At 37.5% G+C, this 15,169-nt stretch overlaps 1 protein-coding gene across 4 annotated transcripts in view; it reads left to right on the top strand.

Moving 5' to 3' along the window:
* The window catches only part of fer (fer (fps/fes related) tyrosine kinase), a 43,351-nt gene extending 29,612 nt beyond the window's left edge, over window positions 1-13,739 (top strand). For all 4 annotated transcript variants that reach the window (XM_081367063.1, XM_081367064.1, XM_081367066.1 and 1 more), the window contains 6 exons: window positions 1,383-1,498; window positions 1,644-1,738; window positions 1,882-2,005; window positions 7,143-7,297; window positions 7,433-7,555; window positions 10,064-13,739. In XM_081367063.1, coding sequence (XP_081223189.1) covers window positions 1,383-1,498; window positions 1,644-1,738; window positions 1,882-2,005; window positions 7,143-7,297; window positions 7,433-7,555; window positions 10,064-10,200 — 750 coding nt within the window. In that variant the 3' untranslated portion in view covers window positions 10,201-13,739. The remainder of the gene's footprint in view (window positions 1-1,382; window positions 1,499-1,643; window positions 1,739-1,881; window positions 2,006-7,142; window positions 7,298-7,432; window positions 7,556-10,063) is intronic.
* Window positions 13,740-15,169: the final 1,430 nt, after the last annotated feature.

Here is a 15,169-nt window from a genome sequence, read left to right as displayed (position 1 = left end):
GCTGGGCGACACCTAACACGGCCTCTGGGCAACCCCCACGTGTGTAGTCCACTGTAAGCCTCTCTGAGCATGTGTCTTTCCCTCGGCAAGCTACCTTGCCACCCCTGGGTTTGAAATATTCCACCTGCAGCTGGACACCCCAGTGATTCTCAATATGCAGCCCCCTGGGGTCATGTGTATTCCAAGTCCCCCCCTTCGGGCTGGGCATAATTGCATATTTCCACTGATATATGCTTCCCAGTGTACCTTGGCATAATTCCAGCAGCCATTAAAAACTATCCCTTTCATGTTAATGTTGTTTTTTCATTGTTTACATGTTTAAATATTCTGAGAATGCATAGTTTTAGTTCTAATGTTTAATGTTTAAACTGCAACAAATGCATTAAAACTTTTTTTTTTTGGCAGCCATTTTGTTTTTATTGTTTATGCCAAAACAGTGATGTTTACAACTTGTTATACGGCAGAAATGGATTCAGCACCTAAAAATCATATAGAAACAACACTTGAAGTACTTTTCCTCAAAAATGCCTACTGCATCTTATCCAGGGCTATTTATCTATTTTGGGACCTGACTAGAAGATATTTTTGATGAAATCTGAGAGCTTTCTATCCCTCCATTGACAGCTAACTTCAAAAAGTTCATTAAGAGATTGTAAAATTTAGGATTTTTTTTACATATAAACATTGATCAATGAACAAACAGAAGCTCAGCCAAACTTTCTTGACACATGAGAATGAACCTCATTGGTTCTTGCACGTCAAGCGAACATGCTTGAGCTTGTTGTGTGCATTGATGAACTGATGTGTGCGTTGATGAATGTTTAAATGTGAATAAAAGCCTAAATTCAATCTTTTCTTAATTTGGACTAAACCGCTCAATTCATATGGATTCATTTTACAATCTCTTTATGAACTTTTTGAAGCGTCAAAGTAGTAGTTGCATAGCTGTCAATGGAGGGACAACAAGCTCTTAGATTTCATCAAAAATATCTTCATTTGTGTTCCAAAGATGAACGAAAGTCTTACGGGTTTTAAACGACATGAGGGTGAGTAATTGATGTCAGCTTTTTCATTTTTTGGTGAACTAACCCTTTTACGAAGCAAGGATTTTTAAGGTAGGACCTTGTGCAAAATTACATATTTTCACAATTAATAAGGTTGACAGGTCTGTTAAAAAATAGCAAAACAAACACAAAACTAGTAGTGTGTTGGATATTTAGTCGTCTAAAGTTACCCATCGCTACTACTAATAATATGGTGTATGTCCAGAAAGCCATGTTACGGTGCATGTCTAGAAAAACCTTTTTATATTTTATACCTTTTTTTTATATATTTTATATGAAATAAGATGCTAAGTGCTTTTGGACAAATGTTGTTTTTAGGGAAATTTTGGTGAGGTTTTTAAAGGAACGCTGCGAGATAAAACCCCAGTGGCCGTGAAAACTTGTAAGGAAGATCTACCACAAGACCTCAAGATAAAGTTCCTCTCAGAAGCCAGGTGAAGACACATTCACCGCTGTATGCTTTACGTCATACTGGCTCATTCTTCAAACTTCACTTCGTTCACATTCTCCTAAAAATAATAATGAGTGATGAAATAATGTGGTCATGTCCATATTCATTTATGCTTTCTCCACCTCTAGGATCCTGAAGCAGTATGATCACCCGAACATTGTGAAGTTAATAGGCGTCTGTACCCAACGGCAGCCCATTTACATAGTAATGGAACTTGTAACAGGTCAGTAAACTGGATCTTCGTCTCAGCCATTAGCCACTGAAACCCATTCTCGTTAAAAGTTGTCGAATACTTGTTTGGGATGTTGGTGTCTCTTTTAATTTATTGCACATCTGTAGCTCATTTACTTTGCCATTTTTCAATAGGTGGGGACTTTTTATCATTCTTAAGAAAGAAAAAGGAGGACCTTAAGACAAAGCAACTGGTAAAGTTTGCTTTAGACGCTGCTGGAGGAATGGCGTACCTGGAGCTAAAGAACTGCATACACAGGTAAGAAAAACTGAAAAGCTTCAGATTTATTAATGATACACCTTATCCTAACAAAAACCTGTCCAGTTAAAAATAAAAGAATGTAAACAATATTATATACGATATTTTACATAATCAAAACGGTCTGTTTTTAGGAATTTTTCATGAACAATTGCTCCTGTTTCTCATTACCGTATCTGGATGTTTTACTTTTTATGTATCTCCAGTTATTACTAGCAGTGGCGTCTGGTGGGTTTTAAAATAGAGGAGGCACAACATGGTTGTAACCAGGGTTTGAAAATTAGTGAGTTGGGTGGAGTTGGGAATCGATGTATTTTGTAGGAACCTCTTTGCCGTTCTACATTATGGGTACGCTCTCTATGTTCTGAACGACTACTTTTACTACTAGTCATTAAGAGAACTTTATTATATGAACTCATTATGAAAAATGTAACCTCTATGACCTCATTGCTTGCTACGGACATGAGGCACACTAAATTGTAATATTCTGGGGATCCCCTACCAAGAATTATTATTTTTTGGTTAACTGCTTTAAAATGGCTTTTTTTTGGTCACTTTTAGACAGACAATTAAAAGAAAATGACACTTTACAGCAATGAAATATAAATATGATTTCACTCACTTAGCCTATCACTTGAAGCAAAAGTCTCAATAAAGAGATAATATCGGTATTAAATGAGCACATTCGACCATTTAGTGAAGCTGATTGCTTTAGCCCAGGGGTTTCCATTTCTAGTTCTCACGCCTCCCCGCTCTATACATTTTTAATGTCTCTCTTATCTGACACGCTCAGTTGAGGGATGGGTTCCATTCGACCGTACGTGCACTAAGAAGTGGACTTACAAGGGTATTGCGTCATCTTAAAGACAGATTCCAATTCAAAGCCAGGTGTGTTTGTATGCATCTGTTCGCGGGTGTGTAGTGTGTTAGGCGACAGCTACAAGTCAACTATCATGATTACAGGTTAAATAAGATAAAAATACATATCACCAAATTATGTTTATTGTCATATTTATCATCGCAACATACTCTACATTTATCATTCAGTTTAGGGCTTTTGAATTGGACAGATTAGATTAAGTGAAATTTATAATTAATATTTATATGGATATATTATACACATGTATATTAAATGAAAGTATGGTCATTTATATCATATTTATGTACAGAAGTAGCTATATTATTGCATCAAAACTCCTCTACTATGAGCAACTTGAGTTTCATCAGAGTTTGAAATTGCAGGGTGTTGCGAATAAACACACTTTGTTAAATGAAGTGAACTTCAACAGATATCCCATGCTCAGGGAGTAGGGAGCAGTGGACACTTCATAGGGACCCTGTCAATCGGTACACACCCGAGTTCATGGAGCTCTCTTCTAACAAGCTGATGATTAGATTAGAAGAGACATACAAACTGTGCAGAGCGGGGTGGCGCGAGGACTAGAATAGGGAAGCCCTACTTTAGCCTGTATCCAACTTAGGCATGTGGTCTAACTTCATTTTTAATTTGTAGCTGATGTTTGAATGGTAGCTTGCTAAACTTGTTGGTGATCAAATTCAATATCTCTACTCTCCATAATAAAGGTAGTTGGTACATTATCAGTGGTAGCAGTTCAAACTGATATTACGTCATTTGATCTCTTTGATGATTGGTTGATATGACCTAGTGAAATACTCAATGGTGATTGGTTTATCTTTTTACCAACTGAGGCAAAAGTCTCCAGCTATGGATTTTGCCTCTCCGTCCCCTTCACTTTGCCCTCAGACTCGCCTCAGCACAGTTTTCCAAACGAAGAGCAGCGGTGGTTCCGACTTCAGTAATATTTGATGGTGTTACAGTGGTTAAATAACAAGCATTAATGAGTTGGCAGCCATGTTCACGGATGTTATTCCATGTTGTAGACACCAAATCAGTTTTCTTACCGCTAAAAACAAATTTTGTATGGGAAAACAATAAATATAAATGGAATCAGTGCATAAAATGCTTATTTTTGAATAATATACGAGAAACAGCGAGTGCTCTTTGCTACCGCGGCTATTTATCTGCAGCGAAAGTGCAAGCACCGGTCAATCTGGGTTCATGAAACCATTCAGGTTCAGCACAGGGAGTACCCCCGTATGTACACGGAGACATAATAATCACTCCATCTTGCCGCGACACTCTCCACTAGAGGATGTAGTGACGGCTCCACTGACTTCACTCCTATTGGTTGTTGCTCCCAAAAGTCGCTATTCATTTGCATAAAGTTAAACATATCTTAACTTTGTTGCGTCGCTGGACACACCTAGCCTGGCTCCGCCCTCCTACGTACTTCCGTTCAATTTTCATTTTCCTTCAGCACCTTCAGGGTTTGCGGTATATTCGTGGGTTTTCTCCAGCCAAAATTTTACCGGTCCAATCAGCGAACAGAGGGAGTGGCTGAGAACGATGACGTTGAGGTGTTGCGCTAGTTTGAGTTGTAGGGTGACGTCACGACCAAACGTTAGCGATTGGTTATGGCAGATCCAGAGTGGCTCTGGGCTGATCCAATAGTTTTAGACTTCAACAGAGAACCCGCCTTCAAGGAAGTTAACGCTTGTCAATGGAGAGTGGCCAGACTCTCTGTACAAATGAAATGTACGATAGTCTGGTAGGACCAGGCTAGGACACGCTTACATCCTGTCACCAATGGTCCATGTCACATTGTAGCTGCATGCTGCTAGCAGTGTGAACGCAACTTTACAAGGAAACTACTTATAATGGCAAAAGCAAAGCAGCTCACTGTGTTGTATTAACATCATTCCATGAAGGCTATATGTCAACTAATGTAAGTTTGGTATTTGATGATTTATATTTAGTAATATCTTCTTAAACCATCCAACTAGCAGTAACCCAAGAGTACCTTACTTTTTCTTTATCTGAACAACTCAGCCACCCATTAAAACATCAGGACCTAGCGGCACCTTCCTGTCCAATTCGTCTTGCTTCTTTCTGGTGGTGATTTTTAAACTGTGAAATGGGCTTTGGTGCATTGTGCTGTTTGAGGCTGAAGCCAGCCGGCTGAATACATGTCGCTCAGAAATGAGCTCTGGGCGCTCTATCAGCTCCCTGCTAAAATCCATTTACTATCAGACATGATCATGTTAGGGGCGACGGTGGTTTGAGCACCTTTCTGTCAGATCAGCCCTCTCTCATCCGCTACCCCCCACTGTCTTTCTCCATCTCATGTCAGCAAGGCAATTTTTGGGATGTGACAACCTAATATGGTTGTGTAGCTGAGGATGTCTGCTCAGCATAAATGCCAGCGAGAGGCACAGATGTGGCTGTGGACTAGAATCTTAAATCACTGGTTGGGGATGAAGAGAATAGATGGAATCATCTTCCTTGTATGAGAGACGTTACAAATCTAATGATCGGCTTTTGTAGACTTAAAAAAAAATGGGCCTATTCCTTTAAGATTTTGAATGTTGTGATATGAAAACTCATCACTTTTGAGTACCCAGCCAATGTTCAATCAGTGCCATACTCAACTCTCAGTAGCAGAGCTATTGAATAATGCACAGCTAGCCATGGATTATGCCACTTATACCATGGTCATTTGACAGCATGTTTGCAGCACAATATTTGACCGGTTATTTTCATCAGTTGTGGCTGCTTAGATCTAGCATTCTGCCCGCTTTGAATCAGACACAGAGATAAAGTAGTACGTAAGATTACATTTATTTGAATTAGAGCGAGAGAAAGAGACAGAGCGAAAGAGAAAGATGCATGTGTGAATTACCTGTCTCTCTCTCCGAAGAGAACAATCTCCTTTTGAAACAAAAGCTTTAAAAACAGCGATTTTACCCCCTTGTTGCTGAGAATTATTATGTAGCGATTCTGTAGCGAAGCTATTTTTAGCAGCACTGATGAGTTTCTGCGCTTCTGAATGTTTCTATGTGCGATCTCTGTGTGTGCGATTGATGTGTGTGCGCGCTTAAATGAAAACAGCGCACTAATATAAATTGTGATTAAACTGACTGAAACTACCTGTGCATTAAACGGTTTTAATACACACCTTCCAGCCAATCAGAATTGAGTATTCAGACAGACCATGGTATAATAAAAGTCTTTGATCAATTTAATGCCTCCTTGCTAAATAAAAAAATAAATAAAATTGATTTCTTTAAAAAAAAATCTTACTGACCCCAAATGTTTAAATGGTAGTGTAGCAATAGATATGATGATACTTAATCCCCCGGTTTAACAGAGGCTTAAACTAGTCCCAGACTAAAATGCATGTTTGAGCTGTTTTAACTGAAAGCAACTTGCGCTGGAATATCTTAAAATAAGTCAGTGCCATTGTTTTGTCTCAAGCTGCACGTTTATACAAATCTACTTAAATGTCCTTATTGAACTAAGGCCTAATCCTGGCTTAATCTAAGCCCTGTCTGTGATACCGGGCTAATAGAAATGTTTATATATGTATTATGTATATTAATGTACATTTGATTTTTTTTTTACATAAATGATTTTTTATTTTATTTTTATTACTTATCATTTTGACTACTTGACAACAGTGGCTTATTAAAGCATTTAAGTAAATAGAGTAAAAATGTAGTCAAAAACATGTTTCCCTCTATGTTTTTTTAAGAGTGTATAAGTATCAAATCTGTTGTCCATTGTCTTGTTTGTTGTATTGTAGTATTTGTACTCAAACTTTAAATTCTGCAATCAGTTTCTAGGTTTTGAAGTTTATAGAAAGAGCGACGTGCAAATCAATATCACATACAGTGCTGCATGTTCTGCAGTTAAACAGTGTCACTTTGTTACTGAGGTTTTGTGAAACAGATGTGAATCTGTGGATATTCTCACCAGCTGTCTTGACAGCAGAAGGGTAATGATCCTGACTTGGCCGCGGACGGTCTCATTGGGCACTTTTTCTAGACTGGGGGTGTTCATAACTGCAATCACGATATAATTGTCTAGACTGTTTACTCCAGTCCCCGACAACTGTTTTTTTTGGCAGAAGTTGACTTGAATTTGAAACCAGTTGAGACCAATTTTCCCATAGATTATTTTGTTGGCAGATGTGAATTGTCCAATCAGAGTCATGATTGTGAGCTGAGAGTGCTTGCAATTCATTATGTGATATTACAGTTTCTCTAAATCTTGCAGAGACCTGGCTGCTCGCAACTGCCTTGTGGGAGAGAACAACGTGCTGAAGATCAGCGATTTTGGGATGTCCCGACAGGAGGACGATGGCATCTACTCCTCATCAGGACTGAAACAGATCCCGATCAAGTGGACTGCACCGGAAGCACTGAACTATGGTAGAGCACCCATGGTGTCTGTGCTGCCGTTGGTTAAAGCTAATTCTGCCTCTTTACAAACATAATAGGAGTGAATTGGTTGCTATGAATTTGTATGGATCCAGATTGATGTTTGACGTGTTGTTTAAACCACAGGGAGATACAGCTCAGAGAGTGATGTGTGGAGTTATGGGATCCTCCTGTGGGAAACATTTAGCCTAGGAGTGTGTCCTTACCCGGGCATGACCAACCAGCAGGCTCGAGAACAGGTTGAAAAAGGTACTATACTAAATGGATTCCATATTTAGTCAATGAACCAGATTTTATTTTGTACATTTTCATTTATTTTATTTTATTTTATTTATTAATTATTTTAAATTATTGAATTTTCTTACCTTTTTCATTTATTTGAAATGTTTTTACATTTATTAAAATAGTACATTTTTCGTTTACATTCGATTAAAGGTGAAGTATGTAGTTTCTGCGACACTAATGGAATTAAATAAATGAAATAAATCATATTTTCAAACAACCTTGCAAACGCCCCTTTTGCGAGTTGCGCCTCCCCCAAATCAAACATCACAATCACAGCTCTTGAGGGGTTTGTGAAGGCATGTCTCAACAGGTAAAAGTATTCTCATTACAAACAAATCGAGGCTTGGACCCGCAAACAGTATTCCCAATGTCACGACTTAACAAGCGGATAGAGTGCAACAGTGCCCGTCCCATTTTTCAGCTGCGCTGGTTTCGGTGTGACGAAGTGCTGAGTCTCACAGTAGAGGTGAGTCCCACCTAAGGACCCAAGCAATCTGATTGGTCCAAAGCACGTTTTATGGGTAATCGCTTTAGTGCCTGGTTACAAATCAGACAAAATCACTTTATGATGTCGTTTGAACTACGCTGTAACGACCATTAATGTCTTTTAACTTATGTTTGATATACTGGTATATAAACAAAGCTATAGATTGCGAAATTAAACATTTCTCGTTCTTTGTGTTTTTTTAGTTAGCTTACATAGTAGCATAGCAAAAATTATATTATGCCTTAATAACAATTAACAATGTCGCAAAACATACCTAAAATGCAATTTCTTTCACTTTAACTAAATAAATAATCAGGATAACAATAAAAGATTATTACATGAATTAAGGGGTTTGATTGATTACATTAATAATTGAGAGAACAGCTTTAGATCAGGCATACTACTGGGGTCCTAAGCTGGGACCCCATGACTCAGTACTTCACTACACCGGAAGTGTTTTTTTTTTTCATTCATTTTGTCACGACATACTTTGAGAAAGCAAGACCAGAAAGTTTGAAGAAATTTTAAAAGCTTGAATTTTGAAGTAGTTTTAAAGCTTAAAGGTTTTGAAGGCAATACAGTCACAATGCTAACATGTTTTAGGATGTCTGTAGCATGATTTAATTGCTAGCGTGTATGTTGCTAGCATGATTTAACATTGCTAACATTATTCTAACATGAATCTATATGTTATAACGTATAACACTTTGCTAACATGTTTTATGTGGCTATCATGATTTAGCACATTGCTAACATTTTTTTAACATGTGGCTTGCATGTTTCTGGCATTAATTAGCACATTGCTAGCATGTTTTCTAAAGAGTTATAAATGTTTTTGAAAATCGGACAAGACAAAGGTACAAGACTGTGTACTTAACAGCTTTAGTGAGGGCAAGAACTACAATCCCATGAAGCATTGCGAACATCATAATCAAATTAAAAACTATAGAGAAATCTAAAACTACTCATTTACAAATATTGATATATATATATATATATATATATATATATATATACATATATATATATATATATATACATATATACACACACACTTATAATATATATCGCAAATACAAATGTAAGTACTTTGAAAGCGTAATTTGAGGTTTTGAGGAGCTAAAGAGCTATTTTGACTCTGATTGGTGTCATTTTCTGTACAGCATCATGGGTAATGTAGTTTTTAACCAGGAATTCTGTTGCTAAACAATTATTTAAAAAAAATAAGCTGAAATAACGCTGACTTCTGGAACCCGACTGTTGCACTCTATAGGTTGAGCTGGGTCTGAGTGGAGCGCCCTCAATGTTCTGATGGGAGGCGCAGTGTTTACATGTTTGAGGAAGATGAACCCATGAATGGCATTCTAATAGTAGTCAATGAACAATAAACTGGGTTAAGAGAATGTATTTTAACAATTTTTTTTTACATACTTCACCTTTAATTAAATTATATTTTAACTAATTATTGTTAAAAAATGTAAATTATATAAAAATGTTTCTGAAATAGCTGGACAGTGGATAACTAGAGTTTGAAATGTGTATTGTTATATGTTGCATAGTGTTTTTTCATACACTGAGTAGGCACTGCAGTATACACTATAAAGTACGTACTGTACGGTGTGCAGTACAGTACGCTTGTATTATGTTCTGAACAAAACCTGTAACAAAATCACTGTTAGCCTTTTAGGTAACACTTTATTTTCAGTGTCCTTGTTACATATGTAACGTTGATTCAACTGTACTAATAACTAGAAATTAGTTGCATAATTACATGCTACTAACCCTAAACCAAACCCTATTCCTGATCCTTACACTATAGTAAGCACATGCAGTTATTATTACTCAGTACTTAAATGTATAATTACACCGTAACACGGACACCTTAAAATAAAGTGTAACTGCCTTTTAATAATCTTTCATATCCACTATCAATTATTGATTTATAATCAGCGCTGACATAGAAAGTTTGTTTGTGTATAATGTAGGTTACAGGATGTCCTGCCCGCAGAAGTGTCCAGATGAGGTGTACAGGATCATGCAGCGATGTTGGGAGTACAAACCTGAGAATCGCCCCAAATTCGCTGACATTCAGAAAGAACTGGCCGCGGTCAAGAAAAAATAGCCTTTAATGAGGAAATGGCTGGAAGGCCAAACTCAAACTTCACATCCAGGTGATCCCTAATCTGCAGAGAGAAACACAACAAATGTTTCGCCCACCAAATGACATGCTTGTACTAAAGAGTACTCCGTCACATAATCACTGTGTGAACTGCCTATGCACCAGCTGTTTTGAGCCATTAGCATGGAGAGAGGTCTCAGCTTTGCTCTGATGTCAAAATTATGCAGATTGTCCTGTTCTTTTGTTTTGTTTTTGTAACTGAGAAACAGTTAAGCTACGACAGACAGAACGTAAGATACATGAGGTGTATTCAGTATGCCATTGAGTATTCCTGTGTACGCACCAGTGAAAAAGGGGGGTGGTTCACCCGAAAATGAACATTTTGTTATCATTTTCTTACCCTTGTGTCTTTCTTTTTTCTGTGGAACGCAAAAGAAGATATTTCGAGTGTTTTTGTGTCCAATCAATGAAGGTTGGTGCGGTCCATTGTTGTTTTGGACCCCATTCACTTTCATTTTATGTACAAAACAGGTGAAACATTTTTCAAAATATCTTCTTTCATGTTCCAAAGAGGAAAGAAAGTCATACAGGTTTGGAACGACATGAGGGTGAGCAAATGATGACAGATTTTTCATATTTGGGGAGCTATCCCTTTCAAATATGGAGATGAATGTGTGATAAAGGACTGTTTGTCCACCCGATAACACAATATCACTTTTTGTTTTTTAAAGTCCTAAACCTGTTTGATGGTTTGGACAGTTTTATAGTCAAGTTATTTTAATGTCATTTTTATATTCCTAGAGCAATAGGACCTTTTTGGACAAAAAAAAAAATACACAAAAAAATACAGATGTTCGTCAGTCACACAAAATAACGTGTCACATCCTTAAGACTTTCATTGAGTTACATTCCAACGTTTCAGAACTCATCAAGCAGCGAGACCAAATGCATATCTTTACCTAAGTGCAATTTATGACCACATTAGCAAAAACATCATACCACAGTCAGGTGGCCTTAACGTAAAATCGAACGATTCTGCTAGGCTGCTTGAGAGCTGTTAAATGACATGGACACAGCACCAATCTACAGTTTACAAGCCTTCCAAATACTTCAACCTCTCACCTCTTTGTGGTTCATGCCATTTGATGTTTATAGGGGTAATTTAACATTTAAATTGTCATAATTTACTCGCCCTCATGTCATTCCAAACCTGTATGATTTTCGTTTCTTCCATAGAATACAAAAGGAGAGATTTAATACAATGTTCACGCTGCTCTTTTCCAGATAGTGAAAGCAAATGGTGGCCAGAGGCTGTCAAGCTTCAAAAAGCATCATAAAAGCGGTTTATATCACTTTTGTGGCAGATTTGAAGTGTTCTGAATTTGTCAATTGCTATTCACCCAAAAATCTCACTTTTATTGTAGCTTTCAAATCTTATTCACGGTTTGTGCATATTCAAATACGGCATTTAAAGGTTCTTGACAGCACTTTGATTTAAGTGTTGCCAAAATGCTATTCATTGTCACATTACACGAGCGATTATGATACAAGAAGTCTAAATATGTGGAAGCACCAATCACATTTGAGCGTCACAGCGAAGGGATGATGTTTTTTTTTTGTTTTGTTTTTTTGCAGCAAATAACATCTTGCATCTGTAGTCTGTTCTGCAACAGGGATATAGGGAACAAGTCAAATAGACTATTTTTCGGATGCTTTTTTGCAGCTTGGCAGTCCCAGTTCACATTCACTTTCACTGTATGGGAAAAAAGCAGCTTGCCTTGGACATTCTTGGAACAAAAATATTATATGGTTTTAGACAGATGGAAGTTAGTAGATGACAATTTAAATTGTTCAGTGAACTATCCCTTTAACATTTACAGTGTTGCCATGTGGCACATTAGAAGTCACCAAAAGCCCTGTCCAAATCCGACTGTGGTTTGTCCTGTTTGGATCTCTGTTCATGGAACAGTGTTTTTTTGGGTGGGTAACCAGCAACCAAAGCCAGTCACAAGCATGTTTATTTGTATCTATGCCACTGTCTTGGATCGTGATGTTCTTGTTCTCGTTTGTGCTATTTTACGATCAGGTTTCCTCATGCAAACATCCCTTGAGTTCTAACAGATATGCATTTACCTCCACAAGTATTACAGGTTTGGTTAGACAATGGTGTGTTTTGTATTAAGACTTTCCCAGTTTTTTTTCCTGCCCATGCACACAAGCTCCACTCGAGCATCTGTGTGGACTGATTCAGTGCATCTTACAAGCAACTTCTTGTTCCCTAGTCACATAAATTTGTGTTTCCATTTCCACTAAAATGGAATAGTGGTTTATTCAAGGTTTACTCTATCAAATCATTCCTTTTGTATTTTGTAAATACTTTTTTGTAGATTCAGTAATGTCATTTTGTAGGTGTTTTTTTTTTTTTTAGAATGTGGATGTCTGTCAGGAATATGTTTAAACGTTCAGCTGTAATAGTAGCGATGAAGATTCAGAATCAATACTGCTCTAATATTTGCACATTTGGAATATGTAAAGAGGGTCCCATAGCATCGACTGTTTCTCTTGTTTCCCTCTTCAAGTTGTTGCCATCACTAATGCAGCCAAAAGTGGAATAAAATGCATGTGCCAATCATGCAGGACTGGTGACAATTTAACAATAAATCTACTGTATAATACAGTTTTGGGTTCATATCCTTGCATGATTTACCAGTGGGTTCAGATCAATTAGAATTTTTTTTTTTTTTTTTTTTTTTGGTGTGTGAAGCTGAGCTTACATCAATTAAACTACTGGTGAGTGAGCTCTTGATTTTTTCTTTTCTTTTTTTTACGTCAAAGCAATTATCCCTATAGTGTGTTTTTTGATTCTTTTTATTTATTTGAAATACTGTAATATTATTCTAGCATTTTAATCTTTTGCTATTTTGTACCATTCACTCGAATTATGTCAGTGTATTAAAGCAAACGCCAGTATTGTCTCTCACATTGTATTGAAATTTGTGTTATTCAGAGACATTAGATTGCTCTTTCCCATGTCTGACTTGCACATAGTGATCATGTAAACTTCCATCAGAAAAAATGGCTTGTCAGCGAGTACTTAAAGCAAACGTTTCTGTTGTCAGTCAGATTGGCATCATCTGCTCTGTGCTGAACTATTTATTCTGTGATGGAACATGTTATATATTGATTGCACTTTTGGCCTTTTTATGCTTTAAAACGATCCCCTAGAATATTAAACAGCAAATTGTTGTTTCAGGTAATGATCAACTCCAAACTGTCTTGAATTGATCCTTGAACAAAAGTAGAAAAGCAACACTGGACGTTTGATTTTCAAACTAATGCTTAGTGATTTTCACCCCTACCCGCTGAAAGAGGAAATATGACAAGATAAATGGTTGACATTTAAAGTCTGGCGTTTTTCCGTGTAGTTTTCTTTCATCTGTCTCTGTTTGCTCAGAACACCTTCTCTGATGGACATTCAACTGTAACAATGTCTCCTCATTGTTTATATTGTACACTTGCAATAAAGTCTTTTTGAGTCTTTGAACTTGCTGCTTGAAATGAATTAAAAGTGAGTGCTATAACAACGATTGATGATTAACGTTTAATGAACAGGATGCAATGCTTAAAAGGAAGTGTTTAACTTCATTTTCTAGCAATAATAAATAACAGTTGTTTCGGTTGTGGTGCTCGGTGACTGACGTCTGTCTAACTCTGCTATAGCATGAAACGCGCTGATGACGCGTGATTTATGAAAACACACATGCTAACGGGCAGGTAGGACGTTGTATCATAACATTCGGACAAAAAAATGTATTGTTTCTGGAACAAATCACCCATTTTGCCTTTAACTGTAGTAAATACTACACAATGGCAAGTAGAAATATTGGTTTTATTCAGCCATATATGTATGAAACCAAAAATGATTCAGAAGAAGAGGATGAGCGAATTACACAGGGTCGATGTATCAGAATGCTAATGCGTTTTATGTATCGTTCTCCACAGGCCAATTCACTGCATTGACAGACGCAAACCAATGGCGACAGTCACCAGATTACAGCACGCCACTTCTCAAACAAGCTCAGAACGACTCCGACAGGTGTAATACACTGATCTGCCAAAGCCCGACGTTGCCGTCTGTCGATGCGGTGTGAATTCGAATGTAAAATCAGACATGACAGTAATTGATATTATCAGCCTTTGGCTTGACTATGTTATCAAACAGCTAATAAAGTGTTGCTTATGTTACACAAACTATGTTCCCGTTCGCCATCTCAGAGTCAGGCAGCTGCCTTCTAAAAATCAGCATCCTTATAAACGCTTTGAACATCATTGAAAGTCAATGGATAATTCAGCCCGTTCTCATCCTAGGGCGTCATATATTGACGCTTTTGACATTTCGTCGACATCGAACGCACATGGCACCCTTTAGCGTCAATATGAGACGCAGATAGAAATGGTCCAGAAGGCGCCTCCTAGCGGTCTAACCCTAACCCTACACCAGACCTAAACCTACCCATAACCGAACAAAGCTCTGTGCGTGTCATATTGACGCTAAAGGGTGCCATGTGCGTTCGATGTCGACGAAATGTCAAAAGCGTCAGTATATGACGCCCAAGGATGAGAATGCGTTGCATAATAATAATAATTCGTTACATTTACAGTATATAGCGCTTTTCTAGGTACTCAAAGTGCTTTACATGGAAGGGGGGAATCTCCTCTTGTGATTAATACAAACATGTTTGTGAACCACAGTGAAATATATCAACCATTATCATTCAAATCCAGCTGTGTGCACTTACGTTTTCTGACAAGCTTCATGTTACAAAATTGGCATGGCAAGTTGGCCTCTTTTGCCTAGCCATCACTGCGTCTATATTCTCCTCTTGCGCTTACTCTTCTCCGGCGCACATAAAAAACACAATTGCCAAAGTGCGATTCATCTTGCTCTATTGGTATATTTTATTCATCTATG

The sequence above is a fragment of the Scardinius erythrophthalmus genome (genome assembly GCF_964197995.2).
Source record: "Scardinius erythrophthalmus genome assembly, chromosome: 5".
NCBI lineage: Eukaryota > Metazoa > Chordata > Actinopteri > Cypriniformes > Leuciscidae > Scardinius > Scardinius erythrophthalmus.
Note: the sequence above shows the minus strand (reverse complement) of the source record. Positions and strands in the feature narration are given on the sequence as shown.